This window comes from Gracilinanus agilis, chromosome 4 (genome assembly GCF_016433145.1).
Source record: "Gracilinanus agilis isolate LMUSP501 chromosome 4, AgileGrace, whole genome shotgun sequence".
Classification (NCBI taxonomy): Eukaryota; Metazoa; Chordata; class Mammalia; order Didelphimorphia; family Didelphidae; genus Gracilinanus; species Gracilinanus agilis.
Genome location: NC_058133.1, coordinates 248,017,712 through 248,037,190, shown reverse-complemented (window position 1 = coordinate 248,037,190; position 19,479 = coordinate 248,017,712). Strand labels below are relative to the sequence as shown.

The window sequence follows — 19,479 nt, the reverse complement described above, 5'->3', positions numbered from 1 at the left end:
TTGAACCCGAGGACAGGAACTTCTCTTCCACGACTAACTGTTTGACAATAGTTCTCTACAATTTTTGCAGGAAGAATGCTTTTCTAAAAATTTCTCACTTGCAAAGCACCAATATAATCTTTTGGAAAAGAATTTAAAAACTATATATATCAGTTTCAAAAGTTTAAGCGTAATTTATTTTCCCAGGTGCCACACATATCGTTTATCCTTCAATTCCCATGATAAGGATCCTGTATTTCACATCCCAAAGAATCCACAGAACATTCCATATTTTTCAATTTCTCTTTGATGAAATACTTATTCTTTAAAATAATAGTGTATACAAATCATAATGCAGCTATGTCCTTTGTACATTAGAGTCAAAAAAGGCTTCCAAGTTCATGACGTTTATACTATGGTGATTCTCTTGTCTTGTTAAATTCCTTAAAACTGAATTCTATTGGCTTTTTCACTACTTCAGGGGCAGGGTGGGGAAAAAAAAGAGGGAGGAAAAATATGGCCACATCCCCTGGATCTGTGGTGGTGAACCCATGTTGCATGTGCACCTGAGAAGGTTTTTCACATCACCTACCCCTCTCTGAAAGGTTCATCATCACTGCCCTAGATGGAAGGTCAGACAAGTGGCAAAGTCTCTTCTGTAGTCATGTACCTCTTACTAAGCTTAATACTTTAAGGCTCTGTAACACCAATGTTTTAGGTACTCTCTCAGCCAAAATAGATCAAAGGATATTATGGCTAAAAAAGTTATAACCTTTCAGTCAATTTTTTAATAAGACTTTCTGAACTATTCTTCTAATAAGAGAAATCACTGGAATCATACTTGAAACTTTTCCACTTTGTCAGAGCCTACTAGAATTAGTGTTATGCTAGCATGATTTACAAAAACAAAGTGATTTCCATATCATGATGGATGGAGCAAAGATCCTCTGGCTTAAGTGATATTAAATTGTGATTAAAAGTGGGAGTGATGAAAGCTTAGGAAAGATAGAATATCATAATGTCTCCATTTCCATAATTTCTAGATGTGTTACAAGAAGAAGAAAAGTATAGATTCTCTGTCTTTAGGAAAGAAGAAACTTGGAGAGGTATATAAATATAAATTAAATCATTTATCTACTGCCTCATTGTCACAGGGAAACAAAATAACTAAACAAATATTTCAAAATGATAAACTTAACATAAAATTCTGCTAGTTTGTTTAAATATGTTTGAATAATTAACAATTCAGTTCATATCTTACTATTTCCAAGAGCTTGTTTGTCCCCTTTGTCTTAGCAGGTCCAGTTTAATTGTCTAAAAGCAAATGCTTTAACATGGATGATTGTCCAAAGATGCCTGGTATCTAACCTGAAAACCTTCAACAACTCATCTAAGTTAGCCTCTTTGGTATCTTACCTTATATTTTCCTTTCACATAATAAAATTCATTGGTATTGTGGTTAAAATCCAAAACCCCTAAATGTTCTTTCCTTTCCACTCTTGGAAGAATTTATCTGGAAAAATTTATAGGCTGACCTAAATTATTATTAATTAAATCATTAATTTTAAACATAAATGTCAGAGGCTTTAGGGACAATTAATAGGCCAACTGTATTTTAAAAGTAAATAACTTGCCCACAAACTTCATTGCCCTAGTCCATTGATGGTGAACCTATGGCATGGGTACCAAAGATGGCACACAGAGTGCTCTCTGTGGACACCCTGAGTTTGTTACTAGAAAGGCTGTGGGGCTCTGGCAGAGCTGCTCCCCTCCTTCTCTCCACTGTGCTGGATAACATTTTTTCACATGCCCCCCCACCCATCAGCCCTGTAGCCCAATGAGAGTGCATAGTAGGTCAGGTGGGCAGCTCACAGGTGGCAGAGCTGTAGGGGAGTAGAGTGCTCAGGCCACTCTCCTCCCCTTCTCTACCCTTGCTGAGAACATTCCTCACTCTACCCACCCTTTCTCCCAGCTGCCCCAATAAGAGTGTTTTTTCCCTCTAGGTGTAGGTAAGTGGGGGAATGGGAGGCAGGGCACAGCCAACACTCAGTTGGGGGTAGGACATGGAACTTGGTCTTTGGTGGGGAGGGCACTGCACTTGTTTTGGGTGGGGTGGGAGCAGGGCCTGGCACTCTGTCTCTAAAAGATTCACCATCACTGCCCTAGTCCAAGCATTAGCTTCCTGTATAGATAAAACAAAACTCCCCAAGGCAAATGAATGATATGCAAAAACAAGGAACTTCCAAACCTTGGATTAGGAGGTTTCAAAATATATAGTACAATAGCAGTCTGATTGGAGGGGGGGGGGGGGGGGAATGTTGTCTTCAAATGATCTCTCTTTTCCTGAAGTCTAATGGTCTTTTTTCAATCTTTATTTAAAAATTTTTCTGCAATATTCAACACTGCAGATACTGGTCTCCTGATATTCTCTTCTCATTGGGTTTCCATAACTCATCTCTCCCTTGGTTTGCCTCCTACTACCTGTCTGGTTTTCCTTTTCAGCCTTCTCTGCTGGTAAACCATCCATTTCCCTCCCCAAGGTGTGAAGATATCTTGGGTTTCTATCCTGGAACCTCTGAGATTATCTCCAATTTATACTCATTTGTACATAGTTGTTTACATGTTGTCCCTCCCAATAGAATGTGAGTTTCTTAAGGGCAGGGATTATTTTTATATTTCTTTGTATCCTCAGCATTTAGTACAGTGTCTGGCATTTGTAAAATCTCAATAAATGCTTATTGATTGGACACTCTTCTCCTCTCCATGATTTCAACAACTTTCTTTGCTTCAAGTATTTATGCAGATAATTCAACTCTATGCTACCCAAATCTATACATTATCTTTCCTTATCTCTCCCCAAGTTCCAAGACTTCTGTCTGTCTGTTAGACATCTACATATAGATGTCCCAGAAACATTTCAAACTCGACACGTCCAAAACAAAGCTTGTTATTTTCCCCTCTAAATCCACCTCTCTTCCCAACTTTCTTTTTCTGTTGAGGGTATCATCATCCTTCCAATTTTCCAGATTTATGAATTAGAAGTCTATCTTTGACTTTTCACTTTCACTCAGTCCTCCTCCCATAACCAATTAGTTATCAAGTCTTGTCTATTTTACTTCCACAACATCTCTGCCAACTGTTCCCTTGGTTGAACTACCTTGGTTCAAGCAGTCATCACCTCTCAGCAAGAGATGTAGCTCCAGGTACATCTCTCTCTAATCCATTCTCTGCACAGCTGCCAAATTGATATTTCTGAAGCACTTGTCTGACTACTATATCACTTCACTGTTCAAGGAGCTCCAATGGTTCCCTACTGACTCAAGGATAAAATACAAACTCTGCTGTCTGACATTTAAAACCAATCTTGTTCCAGCCTGTCTTCCCAGGCTACTTACACATTATTCTCATGTCCTCTAAATTTCAGCAAAACTGGCCCTTTCCCAAATTTTGTGACTTGTTCAAGCTGTCCTCCAAGTAACCTTCCTCTCTTAGAATCCTTAGTTCACAGTTCAAGTCCCAATTCCTATACCTGATCTCCCCTATTTGCTCATGCCTCCAATTCGCCATCTCCCTATATTACTTTACATTTAGTTTTGATTCATTCATTAATATACTTCTTGTAATTCCCTCCAGTAGAATATAAACTCCCTTGAAGGATGATTTGGGCCTTGTCATTGTAATCTCAGAACCTAATTGATGTTTAATAAATATTCAGTGAGTTAAATTGAGTAACAGAGCTCAACAGGTTCTACTTACCCCACTGAATTTGTCCTTGACTGGACCTGTGTCAGCTAATAGTTTTGTTCTGGGGCTCAATTTAAGGATGTCTCCAGTTGTTGTACCAATGTAGAAAAAACTATCGTCCTCTGCCATCTGAGAAAGATGGAAGTAACAATGATAAGATCCAGGTGTCTTGACTTATTCTAGAGTATGTCCTTAAATATGGTTAAGCTTTCTGAAAAATAAACAGTGACATACAGAAGTTCAACACAATGACATCTGTCTTCCAGGCTCAAAGACAAATAAAAACTAGTAAACTATAGTTTTGAGAGTATGAGAATCAGGGTAACATCTAGATTGCCATGATTGGGGGGAGATAGGTAGCAAACCAGAAGAGGGCCTGGAAGTGAGGCAGATTTAGGTTCAGATCAACCCTTGGACACTAGCTATGTGACCCTGAACTTGGAACTTAATCTGTTTGCCTCAGTTTCTTCAACTATAAAATGGAGATCATAATAGCACCTACCTCTCAAAGTTATTATGAGAACCAAATGACATAACCTTTGAAAAGTACTTAACAAAGTGCCGAACGCATTATAAAATGATATAGTGCCATGCACTATATAAATGTAGTTATGGTGATGATGATAATTTCACAAAGAAATGTTTTTATTTCAAATAAGATTACATAAGGTCAGGGGGCAGCTGGGTAGCTCAGTGGACTGAGAGCCAGGCCTAGAGACGGGAGGTCCTAGGTTCAAATCTGGCCTCAGATACTTCCCAGCTGTGTGACCCTGGGCAAGTCACTTGACCCCCATTGCCCACCCTTACCACTCTTCCACCTAGGAGCCAATACACAGAAGTTAAGGGTTTAAAAAAAAAAAGATTACATAAGGACATATATACATACATACATACATATTACTAAATATAAACATGGACAAGAAAAAAATCTTTACCCTTCAGGAACATGCATATGCACATGAAACAGTCCTTAATGCAACAAACATTTATTAAGCAATTGTTCTATGCAAAGCACAAAGCTGGAAATAATACAAAAATAATATAAAACATGATTCCTGCCTTATAACTTAATGTTAAATACCGAAAACAAGTGTCCAATTCAAAGGACACAGAAATTTTAAAAAAGGAAACTAATTGGACTTGAAGACTCCCAGAGAGTAGGTAGAACTTAAGCTGAACTTTAAGGAATGGATAGGGTTTGGACAGGTTAAAGAGATAGAGGAGGGTATTCCAAATGAGGAAATAGCATGAACAGAGTTAGAAGAGAAGTAGCATGGAGTGAGAAACAGAAAGGAGACAAGGTTTCCTGGAATGATGAGTTCATGTAATAATTAATAGAATATAAGGTTAAATAGAAAAGGCCAAATTATGCAGAATACTTAATGCCAATCTATCAAATCTTGCTTTTATTCTATAGGACAATAGCAATGAAGAGAATTGGGGCTCAGCAATACATAATCATAGCTTTGTAAAGCAATATCACTTTTGCCAATGAATAAGTTCCAGTGCAATGACATGGAGTATTGTCTTTTATTGTATCTATTTCCCTTTCCTTATTATCCATTCTTTTGCAATCTGGCTTTTATAGCTACCAGTCTCCCAAATCTGTCCAAGGTACTGATGACCTTCTTATAATGAAAACTAGTAGCCTTTTCTCAATTTCCAGCTTTCTTGAACTCTACACCATTTGAAGATGTTAACAAACTTTCTGCTTTTGGATAATCTTTTTTTTTCCTCTTAGCTTCCAAGGTACTACAATGTATAGGTTATCCTCCTATACTATCCTCTCTAATGATACCTTCCTCTGTTTCTCTGTTGCCATTCTTCTCCTGAAACCTTAAGGTAAATGTTCCTTGAGATTTTATGTTTAACAATATTCTTTTCTTTCACTGCAAACCAAACTACAGAAATTTTATTTATTCTAATGGCTTCAACTATTATCTTCCTGTAGATGACTCTCAAATCTTTTTCTCAAGCCTTGACTTTCTTTCTGAGTTTCAGACCTATATCTACAATAGACCAGAGAACATCTCAACCAGTATAAGGGATACAAATTAAAGGGGGACTAAATTTATGAGAAATGTGCTCACCAAAATTGTTAACTCATATCAAAATGATTTTTTATGGTAGTTTATAAAAGGAGAAAGAGTGAAAGCAAGGAAAATCAGAGAGAGTGATAATTATTTTGGTTTGGTCCTGACCAGGCAGGGCTTCAGAGGCCCCAGCAAAGGGGCCCCAGAGGTAAATTAAACAAAGATTTTAGCTACTATGCCTCCTCCAAGAAGAGGTGCCCTTCTGGAGGCTAATACCTCTCAGAAAAGCCAGGAAAAGGGAGTCAGCCTTTTTCACTCACCCACATGGTAGTTCTAAGGGAAAAATCAAAGAGCAATCCAAGGTCCCAAGCTGGAGCTCCTCCATGTTCAAGTTTGAAGGCGAAAGAGCTGGTCACAGGAAGTTCTTGCCACTTTTAAAAACCATTCCTTTCATCACTTCCTGGGCCTTCCTTCCACTTTATGTGGACCAAATTACAGCTAAAGCTTTGCTTAGGACTGCCCAGGGGGCAGTCAGTCAATTCTAATTTGTCACCCACTATTGCACATGTGGATTATAGACCTGCCCCACTTAAGGATAAGTGGGGCATATATGCTTTTGGCAATTAAATCTAAAAATGGGCAGGGGAGAGTTAATCTCATCTCCACAATCACCCCGTGATCATTTGGGAGACTAATTTCCCTAAATGATCATTTGACATAATCGGCTTATACCTCTAAAAATCTTCTAATTACAGTATATACAATATTGTACCTTCTAAAAGGAAACTAAAATAGTTAGAGATAAGAGGGAAATAGGAGAGAGAGAGCAAAACCAATGTTTGCTAGGCGTATTGACAAAATGCCAATTAGGGTGCAGTCCCCTTTGACATAAAAGTTTACATTCAAAATAAATTTGTTTAACCCCCTTCAGTTCAATCTATTGTACCCCAAAGTTCATTCTAGATCTTCTTGATGCAGTGTAGGTTTCTGCAGGCATTTTTCTCCAAACAGTTCATTTTCTGGATTCAAGGAGTTAGTAAACTAATTTCCCTGAAATTTTTCTCAAACAAAATTTTAAATTATGAATTTTATAAAAATATTTACAATCCCCCCCCGAGGAGAGTGTTGACTAACACCTGGATCAACTCAGGATACTACCTTGCCCATTCTTAAATCTAATCACTCGAAGTGTAAACAACTTAATTCTCAAGTAGGAAGGTCTGTGATCCACGTGTGCAAAAATGGGTGATGAATCAGAACTGACTGACTGCCCCCTAGGCAGTCCTAAGAAAAGCATCTGTTGTGATTGGACACGTAAACTAGGAGGAAGGCACAGGAAGTGATGCAAAAGAAGCCCCTTTAAAAGAGAGTTCAGCGAGTTCAGCCTTTTTCTTCTTGTTCATGACTTGGACCTGGAGAACTCTGGCTGGGACCCTAAGACCTTGGTAAAACTGTTCTTAAATCTTTCCCTTAGAACTACACATGGTGAGTAAAAAAGGCTGACTGACTACCTTAACTGCCCTGGAGGTACTAGCCTCCAAGAGGCTCCCTTGATTGGGAGAAGCCTAGTGGCTAAACCCCTTCCTAATTGATTTTTAGGCTCTCCATCTGGGCCTCTGGAGCCCTGCCAGAGTAAAGCTCAGACTTGAATACAAATCTAGTTGTTAGATCTCTTACTGTACCCTCTTCTCATCTCTCTACTTCCACTCTCTCCTATATTTTGTAAACAAATTACTAAAATCATCTTAGGAATTGGTATTTATTCAGTTCCTTGGTGACCACACCTTTAAACATTAATATATCCAATCAAAAAGCCTCTTTTTCCCCCTTTCACTTGGAAAGTATAAAATCCCTCTTTCCCTTACATTGCCAACAACTGAGTGCTTACTTGCTGCTTGCCTTGGAAGCCCGAGTGTGTTTCCCTTAGGATTTTCTTTTGACAGTTGATTCATATACTTCATAATTCAGCCATATATCCCTGGGTGATCCATTTGTTTGTCAACATCCTCCTCAGGGGGGACTGTATAATTGTCATAAAATTCTAGTTTTATAAAAATTTTCATTTGAGAGTAATTGTAGGATAAGAAACTTGCTACCTCCCAGAATCCAGAAAGTGAAATGTTTGGAGATGGAGCCATGAAGATGCCTGCAGAAACCTCACACTGCACTGAAAGATCCAGAATGAATTTTGGGATGTAGTGAAATTGAACTGGAGGGTAGAACACATTTATTTTGAATGTACACTTTTATGTCAAAGGGGACTGCCCCCTAATTGGCTTTTTGTCAATGCACCTACCAATCTTGGTTTTGTTCTCTTTCCCTTTTATCCACAAATTATTGTAATTTATAAGTTGGTTATGTTTACAAGATCCATTGGGGAGACTAATCTTCCAAAGGATATCAAGGGGAATGTGAAATTAGAAACTGTTACCCTAAAAACTATGATTCTCAGAAAAACTATGATCCCCAGCAAAAACTACTATTCCCAGAACTCCACTCACTTCCTGTTGTTACGTGCTGACATAGTCAGGATATAAATTGGGTGGAGTTCCAAGGGTCTCTTATCTTCCTGTTGCAGCTTTGGTGAAGCGGGCTTTTTGAGCAGGTAGAAAAACGTAATCATGGGGTTCTATTTTGTCAGATCATAAACTTTATAAAAATTAATACTTGAAGTATTCAACTTTAATTTAATTCTTACACCAGGCTGTCCTGATGGCATCTCAAACTCAATAAATACAAAACAGCGTAGTAGCTTCTCCCAAAAATTTGGTCCGCCTTCCAATTTCACTATTTGTGACAGAGGCAGCACCATCTACCTTAGTGTTATCTTTGTATATGAAAAGAAATAAGAAGGAAAAAGTCAATTGGTTAACACAGTCTGTCCATGCATCTCTCTAATTTCTCTCAAATCTATCCCTTCTTCTCTATTCTCTATGCAGCTACCTGAGAAGAGGTAAGCCCTTATTACCACATACTTGGACTATTGTAATTGTCTCTTTGATGGGTCTTCCTACCTCCTCTATGTCCCTTCAAGCCACTGCCTTCGTTTTTCATATCATCACATGTCTAAAACCACTCAGTGGCTCCACACTTCCTATTCAATAAAATTAAAACTCCTTAACCCAGCATTCAATGTTCAACCTAATCTGATATCCTCTTGTTTTTCCACCTATATCCCCTATCTGCAGTCAGACTGGTTTATTCACTGCCCTCCTACATGCTCCACATGTTTGCTTAGTTCTTTATACCTGGAATGCTCTTTTCCTAGCATCTTGTCCATAACAACTCAAATACAGCATTTTGCCTGAAGTTCAGATTCTTCAGCTGAACACTTTACTTTTGCTTTGCTTATGCATTTGTCCTCTGTTATAGGACAAAGGGCAAAAAGGGAGAAGGTGCAATCTGTATTCTAGGAAGGGAAATCTGTCACTGAGATCATAAATCCACTTTTGAGTATAATTTTACAACATACACTATGGACTGTATATCCCATGACACTTTGAGCCAGGAGCCCTTGGTCAATGTGGGAAATTTTCTGAAGACTATGACTCCATAAATCTGTGTTTAACTAGCATATTGATAAGCACAGAATCAAATTGGGTACAAGAGTTTCCAATGTGCCCAGGGGTGTATATGTGGGGAGTTGTGGGGAGGCAGGCTGCATTAGCCAGTGGGTAAAGAGATATCATGGAAATCAGAAGAGGTAGAAAATAAAAGACAGGGAGAGGGGCTGGGTGAGGAAGAATTTGAAACTCAAAATTATAAAAAAATTTAAGATTAAAATTGTTTTTACATATAATCAGAAAAAATAAAAATTACAAATTATTTTTTTTAAAAAGCACCCAAATTTAGATCAAGCTAAAAGCATGGATACAGGCTGCATGAGCCAGGCTAGCTTGGTATAGGTTCTAGGTAATATTTCCTAAATACTGCATAAGAGATTGAGAAGAAAATGATTAAGTTGAGACTACTTGTGGCCATGACCCTCTAATATCCTGTCATGAATTAATTATATTGTCCTCCTTCCTGTGTAAAGGATATAGGGGCAATAAATTGAGATTTAATGCATGGTGTTCTTTGAAGGCAAAAGTGGCAGTAGAATATAGGTAAAGTCACAAAGAATATTTGCTGCTTCATTTACTTTATTGTTAACTTATATTTGAACTTTATTAAATGCCCTTTGATTTGATTTCATGTTTCTTTTGTTTAGGTGTTAATGCAGTCACCATTTCTTTTCTGTCTCTATAGTCTCTTGACTACATGCTGATCCATGCCAGCAGGCGATTATGAACTCTGCACATCCATACTTGATCCTTTTTTAAATCTATCCTGTCCACTTTTAGACTGATCCTGATGGAAGACTATGCAACTAGAGAATGTGTTGGCTGATGTCATGGATTCACATCTAACCTTCTAGAGATGTACTCCACATAAAATTGTGTGAAATAAGCAAGGTTTTCCAATCTGAAATACTGTGTAAAATGTTGTCCATAGTGTCTCTCTTGCAAAACTATTTGTATGTCATATCCCCATAAGTTCCATGAGGAGCAAGGGATAGTGTCTTATTTAAACTTTGTATTTCTTTCATGTAAGCAAAGTGAGTGTTTAGTAAATGTTTAATTGAATTTAATTAATAAGAATATGGACAGTATGTTTTGAAAGATGAATTAAAGATTGAATGCACATTCACTGATCATAATCTTCCATGTTTTGTGAGTTGCCATAACTGAAAAATCATCACCTGATAGCACCTTCTCTGATAAACCTCTCCACCCTTAGCTAGACTCAAATGATACATATGCAGTCCCATGTCCTGTTGGCACTCATGCTCTCCTGCCAGTCTTCAAGTATCCCACATTTCCATTCCAGGAAAAGGTGTCAAGATAGGTTTTGTTAGGGAAGGAAAACACAGAGGGAAAAAGGTTAAAAAATTGTTAGAAGAAACAAATAAGCCAGATTGTTTTCATCACACAATTTTTCTTAAGATGAAAACAACTGAAACCCAATTGTCCATCGGCTCTAATTATATAAAAGTCAAGTCTAAGGGCTGAAACTCCACAATAGCCACCAGTTTATATGCCAAGACTCTGAATGGGATAGTAATGACATTTCTGAAGAACAGACTAGTGACTGTGCTAGATATTGAAGGTATGTGAAGATATTGAAGCACTAGTGAGGAGACTACTACAGTATTACAGGCATGTGGTGATGATCAGTGAAGATGGTAAGGAAGGGACAGATGTGACAGATAGTTCAAAGAAAGATTAAAAACTTGGATGATTGATTATGCAGGTAGCCCAGGGATTTGTTTTTGGATCTAGATTCCTTCTTAATGTACCTCATTCTCCCTAAGACAGATGGATTTGGGCAAGATGTTTCTAGTCAAATGATGTTAATTTTATACATAGCCAAGGCCCAAGTGGTATGTCATTTGCTCCCAGGAGACAAAGCATGCAAAGTATATCCCTTCTCCCATCTGGGCATGAGGTACCTTTCAAGAATCTTGTTTTCAGAATCATGCCACTGCTCCCATCTAGATTTCTCTTCCAAAAGACTCAATTCAGACCCTCTGCTCCAAGACTAATTTTATTAAGAGGAGTTTTGTTCCAACCAGAATTATTAACTGAAATATTATGGTACTTACTGTAATACTTAGTACTATTCTTTTCAACTGTCTTGTCTGGCATTCAGTTGGCCAGATTTTCCTATTCGGGAGATCCAGTTCCCACACTCGGATTGTTCCACTGAAGCCAAAAACAAGAAATTCACAAACTCCGAGCTGCTGGGACTCAAACACAGTCCATACATAACAAATATAAAGCATGTCTCCTATATGTGCTACAATTTCCTAAAGGAAGAACTAGATAAGGTAGCCAGGGGATGGGGTGGGGTGGAGTGGGGGAGGAAAGCAGGATTCAACATCTGTTTCTCTAATTTTGTTTCATTCAACACCACTGCCAGAAGATTGGATGTACAAAGCTTATATTCTACTCAGGGATTTATGAAGGCTTCTCCCATCTAGGCTTCTGCGCCAAAAGACTCAGCTCTAAGGCCTATCTCATAGTAGAAAAAATGTAATTATTCAGTTAAATATAATAATAAATAAACATAATAATTTAAAAATAATAATCTTTCAGCCAGTTAGGAAAAGTAGGCTTCTTCTTCACATTATAATTTCAGGTCAAGTGAGAATATACATCCTCTTATATTTCTATGGATTCATCATCTCATCAATGTGGGGATTATCACCAAGGATATAGATCATAACCTAATCATCCCTTCTCATCCTATGGGATTCTGTCTTATATATTCAGTAAATACTGTGTAAGAAGTCCACTTAATGTACTAGAGGGCCTTCCTCTGAATATCTTGACATTGTGTGGATACAGTGGAGTATGAGGACTGTCTTGATCAGTTACTACTCTCTCTTGTGATTTAACTGGCACATTTCTTTTCCCAGTCATACATCTCTCCAATGAGATCATATATGATATTTCTACTATACAATTCTTTACCAGTAATATGTTGTAATCTGCTTTTGTCTATCAACCTCTATACTGTCCTTTGGGTGAGCTATAACTTTAATTCTTCAGGATCTATGGTATTCCATGACATAGCCATATCAACTTTCCAAGAGAAAAATTGTCTCAGGAAAAAACATTAAGAGCCCTACACAGTTTCCCAACCCATTCTCATCCTCCAATTCATTATCTGTTTGGAGGGTCTGTCCAAGATATATGTAAGGAAATACTTGTTCTGTTGGAGTACTTATAATTTGTTGACTATAAATAAAAACATTATGTCTATTTTTATATGGGATGACTCTTGGGGAGAGGACAGGGGATTCATGTGATATAATGTTATCAGAAACAAAAAATCAATTAAAAAATTTAAAGCATTATATAAAACAGCAAAACATCATCTTAAAAGCTTTCTCACAAAGTGTCTCTTATGAATATTTTAAAGTCATAAAAGACATCCTTCCCCAAAGATACAACCACAGATATAACTTTATTTAATAACTCTGTTTGCTAATATCAACCAAAGTACAAAAACATGTTTGTCACCATCATGGAAGATTTTCTGCACACATTCCAAAGATTCCAAATTGAAGAATTGTAATGTGGTGAGATTCACAAGATACTCTTGTTTGCAAATAGCATTGTGCTGATTGTGTCAGTCCCTAAAACAATGCAGAAGCTCCAAAAGGAGATCTGAGAAAAGTTACTGAATCATTGGATAGAGTTTGGCTTAACTACCCACAAAAGAAAAAATGAACATAATGAAAAATGGTAACATTGGTTTTCTTTTGTTGATGCGATATAGTTACAAATTATGTGATTTTGCAAACTCTGAAGAATAAAAACTGTGGGTGGTATAAGGATAATGGAGGGATACATGATGGACATAAGTAAGGCACTGCCTATCACCAGTGATGGACACATATGTAATAAGTAGAAATGAGGGACATCACCCAGAAATATTTCCTAAAAGACTTTAAAAATAGCAATAAATGCCATTAAAAATATAATGGACTTTTCAACGGTTTCTTTTCTTTCTAGAAAAACATCATCTTACAATAGGAATATGTATATTCATTCATTTAGACAACTAATGCTTTTAGTTAAAAGCACTTTGAAATTGTTATATGTTTTTAAGAAAATATCTCATTAAATGTCTATAATTAAAGGATTTATCCTTTAATTTGAATGCTAATATACTTTTTACATGAGTTTTAAAAAAAACTATTTACAACTCAGAGAATAAATATTGAAGAAACTTACTTTCCAGCAGTAACAAACATCTCTTCTCGGCAGTTTGAATAGATGATTGTCGTGGCATTCCCAACATTAAAACCAGCTGCAGGACTGCCACAGATGGCATCTCTCTTGATAACACTCCACACAACCACACTGCCAAAGCACGAAAGAAAGAAAGAAAGAAAGAAAGAAAGAAAGAAAGAAAGAAAGAAAGAGAAAGAAAAGAAAAGAAAGAAAAGAAAGAAAGAAAGAAAGAAAAAAGGAAAAAAAAGAAAAAAAGACTTAATCTAATAGCAGAGCTTTGGAGTGGAATTAGGTTAAGAAAAATGGAAACTCAGACTGTCTTTAATCAATCCTAAAGTAAACTCTTTTCTAAAAGGAATTATGGTATTTATTGTATTTGTGTTCTCAGTGTCTAGCATAGTATCTGGCACATACCTACCATTTCATAAATGTATATTGAGTTATCTTTTGATTATTGAGAGGTCTACTGGATAAAGATCTGGCCTCTAAACCAAAAAGGCCTTCCTCTGATACACAACTGGTTGTGGGACTCTGGACAAATTATTTAACCTGTCAAGGCTCTAGGTAATTCTTTATAACTATAAATTACAGAGAAGAGAGTTGGGGGAAACTTGTATTTGTAAAGGAAGTTTCCTTACCTAGTAGTTTTTCTATACCAAAGGAAGTCATAGGTCTAGTTCTTATCCAAGTCTAGTATTAGTACAAAATGAGGCATTTAAAGCAAGATTGCTCAGAAACATACTTTTGAAATGGAAGTATGTATTAAGAGGTGACTACATCCTTTGAAAATAAAGATTGCTTATATATAAAAAGCACTTTGCAATTTACATAGAATCTCACACATATTATTCAACAAAATGTCACAAATATTTAATAAGCACTTACTATATGAATGTACTGGAGAATATATTTTATTTTTTTGTTGATTAATTAAGAAAATTTTACATGGTTACATGATTCATGTTCTTTCCCTCCCTTCTTCTCATCCCCCTCCCATAGCCAATGCGCAATTCCACTGGTTTTACATGATCAAGACCTATTTCCATATTATTGATATTTGCACCAGGGTGATAGTTTAGACCAGTGACAGGCAAACTTTTTAAAGAGGGGGCAAAAGGAAAGGAAATGCTCATCTTTCAGTATGTTTCTAAGGCAAATCTTTCGAAGTTTCATTGTATTGTATCCTACTCATTGTATTTCTTAGATTAGGAATAATGTCACACTGCCAAATAGAACATTTCAGGGGGCCACATCTGGTCCACGGGCTATAGTTTGCCCATCACTGGTTTAGAGTCTACATGCCTAATCATATCCCCATCAACCCATGTAATCAAGCAGTTGTTTTCCTTCTGTGTTTCTACTCCCATAGTTCTTTCTCTGGATGTGGATAGTGTTCTTTCTCATAAGTCCCTCAGAAATGTCTTGGATCATTGCATTGCTGCTAGTAGAGAAGACCATTACATTCAATTGTGCCACAGTGTATCCGTCTATGTATAAGGTTCTTCTGGTTCTGCTCCCTTCACTCTGCATCAATTCCTAGAGGTTGTTCCAGTTCACATGGAATTCTTCCAGTTCATTATTTCTTTTAGCACAATAGTATTCCCTTAGTTGTCCCCTTAGATTCTTATTATCATAAGGGAGTCTAATAAGTACTGGGAGTGGTTTGGTACATTTTTGTTATCTTAAAAGAAGAAAGGAAAGGGAAGAGGTGAATGATACAATGGAGGAGAAGATAAAGGAAAGACAGAAAAATTATCTTACATGATTAGGGTGCACAGATATCAGACAAAAATAAACAAGGAGGCAGAGACTATTTTGTCTTTTCCTTTGTATTCCCAGTGCTTAGCATAGTGCCCACCATATAGTAGGTGTTTTAATAAATGCCAATTGCCTAACTGAAAAAACTCCATTGATTTCCTGTGACCTCCAGAAACAAATGTAAAATCTTCTCTTTAGTATTCAAAGACACACACAACCTAGCCCCCTTAACTTTCTTGTCTTCATGTACCTTACACCTCTCCTCCATCATTCTGTGATGTAGTGACACTGTCCTCTTTGCTGTTCCTCAAACAAGATATTCCATCTCATGATTCCAGACATTTTTACAAACTTTCCCCCATTCCTGGAATGCTCTTCTTCCTCCTCTCTGACTTTTAGTTTTCCTGACTTTCTTCAAGTCCCAACTAAATCCCACTTGCTACATTAGGAAACCTTTCCCAATCCCCCTTAATTTTAATTCCTTGCTTAGTTGATCATTTCCAATGTATTCTGAATATCGCTTATTTGTACATGGTTATTTATGTTTTCTTCTTCATTTGATGGTGAGCTCCCTCAAAGCAGAGACTACCTTTTATCTTTCTTTTTATCCTAGTGCTTAGTACTATAATTTCTCTCTACAGAGAAATAAGAGAGAAAAGTTAAAAGTAAAACTATAATAATGGGGAATTGCCATATGCTCCTATATAAGTATAAATTTAACCCAAAAGAAAAAGCTAAGAAAGCCCTGAAGATAATTTTAAGGAAATGAGATATGTTAGACCTCAGGTAATTATTGAATGGCAATAAAAATACATTTTCAGCTGTGCATGGAACCTTTAAGAATATTAACTATATGATAGATCTTAAGATCCTCACAAACAAATGTAGAAAATCAGAAATATTATATTTTTATCTGACCATAATGCAATAAAATTATATTTAAAAGAATTTATCGAAAACATTATTAAAATTAATTGGAGACTAAAGAATTTTAAGAATGAATGAATCAAAGAGCAAATCATAGAATCACAGATAATTTCATTAAAGATAATGACAACAATTAAATAACATGCCAACATTTTGGTGATACAACCAAACCAGTCGTACAAGAAAATTTATATCTCTTAACACTTTTATCGATAAAGAGAAAAGATAAATCAATAAATAGAACATGCAACTAAAAAAAGAAATCTGCAAAACAATTTTAAAGCCCTCAAATTATGCACCAAAATAGAAATCCTGAAAATAAAAAAATAGATTAAGAAAATTGAAAGCAAAAAATAAAAACAGTGAGTTAATAAGACTAGAAGCTAGTTTTAAAAATAATAAAATAAAGAAATCGTTACATAATTTAATTAAAAAAGAAGAGGAAAACCAAATTACTAGCATTAAAAATAAAGAAAATTCTTAGAAATGTTGCCTCATTATATGCAAACAATGTTCATCTAAGTGAAAGATATGAATATTTACTAAAAGAAAAAGCCCACATTAACTAAAAAAGAAATAGAGAACTTAAATATCCCAATCTTATAAGAAATTGAACAAGCTACATACACCTATATAAATTTTATATATTTAAACCTGAAACCTGATAGATTTGTGAGTGAATTCTATCAAACATTTAAAGAAAAATTCATTTCAACAGTGTATTACATAAACTATTTAGAAAAATATGAAAAGAAGGGATTTTAGCAAATTCCTTCTAAGATACAAATATGGTTTTGATAGTTATCAGTCTGACTGACAGAGGTTCGACTCAAGAGACAATGAGACCAAAGTAAGAAAATACAGCAAGGTTTATTAGAAGCAGGGAGGGGGAGATCAACACCAGTAAAGAAGGCTGCCGAATCTCATTTGAGTGGGGAAGGATATAGTATTATATAAAGTTAGGGGCATAAAGAGGTGTAGGGGACAAGGTGACTTGGATTAATCTCATTGGTTGTTTCTGAGAAGGGAAGATAATGTACAGCATTGTATAGTTCCTAGCGAGGTATGGTTGGGATGTGGTCAAGTACATTATTTGTTTTAAATTTGACAGGCTGAGGCACTGAGATTCTCAGTATTTTGTCATGTGGAACAGGTGTTGCCATAGTTCTTTGTTCCACTGTTCCAGCAGGTGCTTGAGTTGGGAGGGGCGGGGAGGCTGAGAGTTTGATAGGTTTTGAGGGAAGAGAGGATGTCCCCATGGACTGTCAATAGTTAAATCAGAAATGGTCAAAATAGAGAAAAATAACTATAGACTAATATTCCTAATTTATGCAAAAAGTTTAAATATAATATTAGAAAGGATACTAACAAAATATCACAGGTATTAACATATCATATAACCAGGGTACATTTATACCAGGAACAGAAGATTTGTTTAATATTAGGAAAACTATAAATAGATTTCACTATATTAACAAGAACAACAATCTTCATATGATTATTATAATAGAAGCAGAAAAGACTTTTGATAAGATACAGTCCTTATCACTGTTTTTACAAATGCTAGAGAGCATGGGAACAAATGAATTTTTCCTTAATATGATATTATATGTAATATATTACATATATTAATAATATATAATATAGATAATGAGTAATATATCTATGCTGGAGACTGTCAAACCCTTCCTGAATGACAAAGTTGCAGAGGGGATCCTGGAACTGCACAGCAGATTCCAGGGAGGATGGAAAACCCTCACTCAGATACCCCTGTGTGACTCTTCTCTTACTAATACTCCTTATTATTGAAATTATTGTGATCACTATCCCTATTCAGCCCCAGGGAAATACAGAAGAATAGTAAAGGCTGTTATTAGAGCTTTTACAGACCCCCCACAGACTCCTAGGAAATGCCCACCTTTACATGTATGTATTAATACAGAAATTCCCCTAAAAGTCACTTCATAACAAACCAGCAAATAGTGAGTTAATGTTTAAGATTTTAAACTCCAACAAACTGCACCTGAATTTTCCATTCCCATACACAGAAGCTTACATAATGAGAAACCAGAAACAATAAGCCTCCCCACACCCCATCCCTGATTCGGTACGTTACAATGGATGACAAATGGAGAAGTATCCTTCCGGGGAAAGGCCAGTACATCCCTGAACTGTTTTCCCCACCCCTTGGCATGGGAAACATGTCAAAACATACCTTTGAAAAATATTGAAAGTTATTGGAGAATGAAGAGTTGTTAGTAACAAATTAATGTATGACTTAATCCATTATCTCCAAGAAAAGATGTATGTTGAAAATGAATTTCCATGCCAACCTTATGTGTGATCTCAAAGCGTATAAAAATAAACCTTACTCGAGGCACACCAGAGCAGTCTTCATGAAGCCTGCCTGTCTGAAGTTCAGATTGACTGCCCTCTTTCGTCTTAACACGCTGACAACTGTCCCTCCACTGAGATTACCTGGACCTGTGGGAGTTCTACTCCCGCATATCTATATTACCTATATAATTAAATATGTATAATTATATATCGTGTGTAAGTTATTATATAATGAAAATATTCAAAATCAAGAACTAGCATTATTTGTAAAGAAGTAAGGTGAGGGTGGCAATTTGCACAGTTATTTGCTATAGCACTAGAAATGATAGAAAAAGGAAGTGAAAAAACAAGTGTAGGCAAAGAGGAAACAAAATTAAAGAATCTTAGAAAGTCAACTAAAATTAATTTCAGCAATTAATAACTTCATGCAAGTTGTAAGACATAAATTAATCTTATATAACTCATCAGTGTTTCTGTCCACTAGCAAAGAAAAATAGAGAAATTCCTATAAATAATTATAAAATGTATAAAGAGCTTGAGAATCTATCTGCCAAGACACACAGAAACTATACAAATATGACTATTTGTTGTATACAAGACATTTTTTACACAAATAAACTCAATAATTAGAGAACTGTTAATTGCTCATGGGTAGGTCAACTCAATGTAATAAAAATTAATAAACTACCTAAATTAATTTATTTTTTGAAGTGCCATAACAGTCAAATGACCAAAGAATTATTTTATTGAACTATAAAACAAAGTAGCAAAATTTGAGCAACAAAAGAACAAGAATAGCAAGGGAATGGATGAAAAAAAAGTGACAAGAAAGGAGGCCTAGAAGTCCCAGATCTCAAACTATACTACAAAGTTGTAGTCATCAAAACAATTTGGTGCTGGGTAAGAAATAGAGAAGT

At 36.0% G+C, this 19,479-nt stretch overlaps 1 protein-coding gene across 1 annotated transcript in view; it reads right to left on the bottom strand.

Annotated features, from left to right (window-relative positions):
• The window catches only part of CFAP52 (cilia and flagella associated protein 52), a 57,377-nt gene that overhangs the window by 27,703 nt on the left and 10,195 nt on the right, over positions 1–19,479 (bottom strand). Inside the window, exons 4-6 of the mRNA XM_044673990.1 lie at positions 13,541–13,669; positions 11,401–11,500; positions 3,736–3,852 (exon numbers count right to left, since the gene is read on the bottom strand). Of these exons, the coding sequence (XP_044529925.1) occupies positions 3,736–3,852; positions 11,401–11,500; positions 13,541–13,669 (346 nt within the window). The remainder of the gene's footprint in view (positions 1–3,735; positions 3,853–11,400; positions 11,501–13,540; positions 13,670–19,479) is intronic.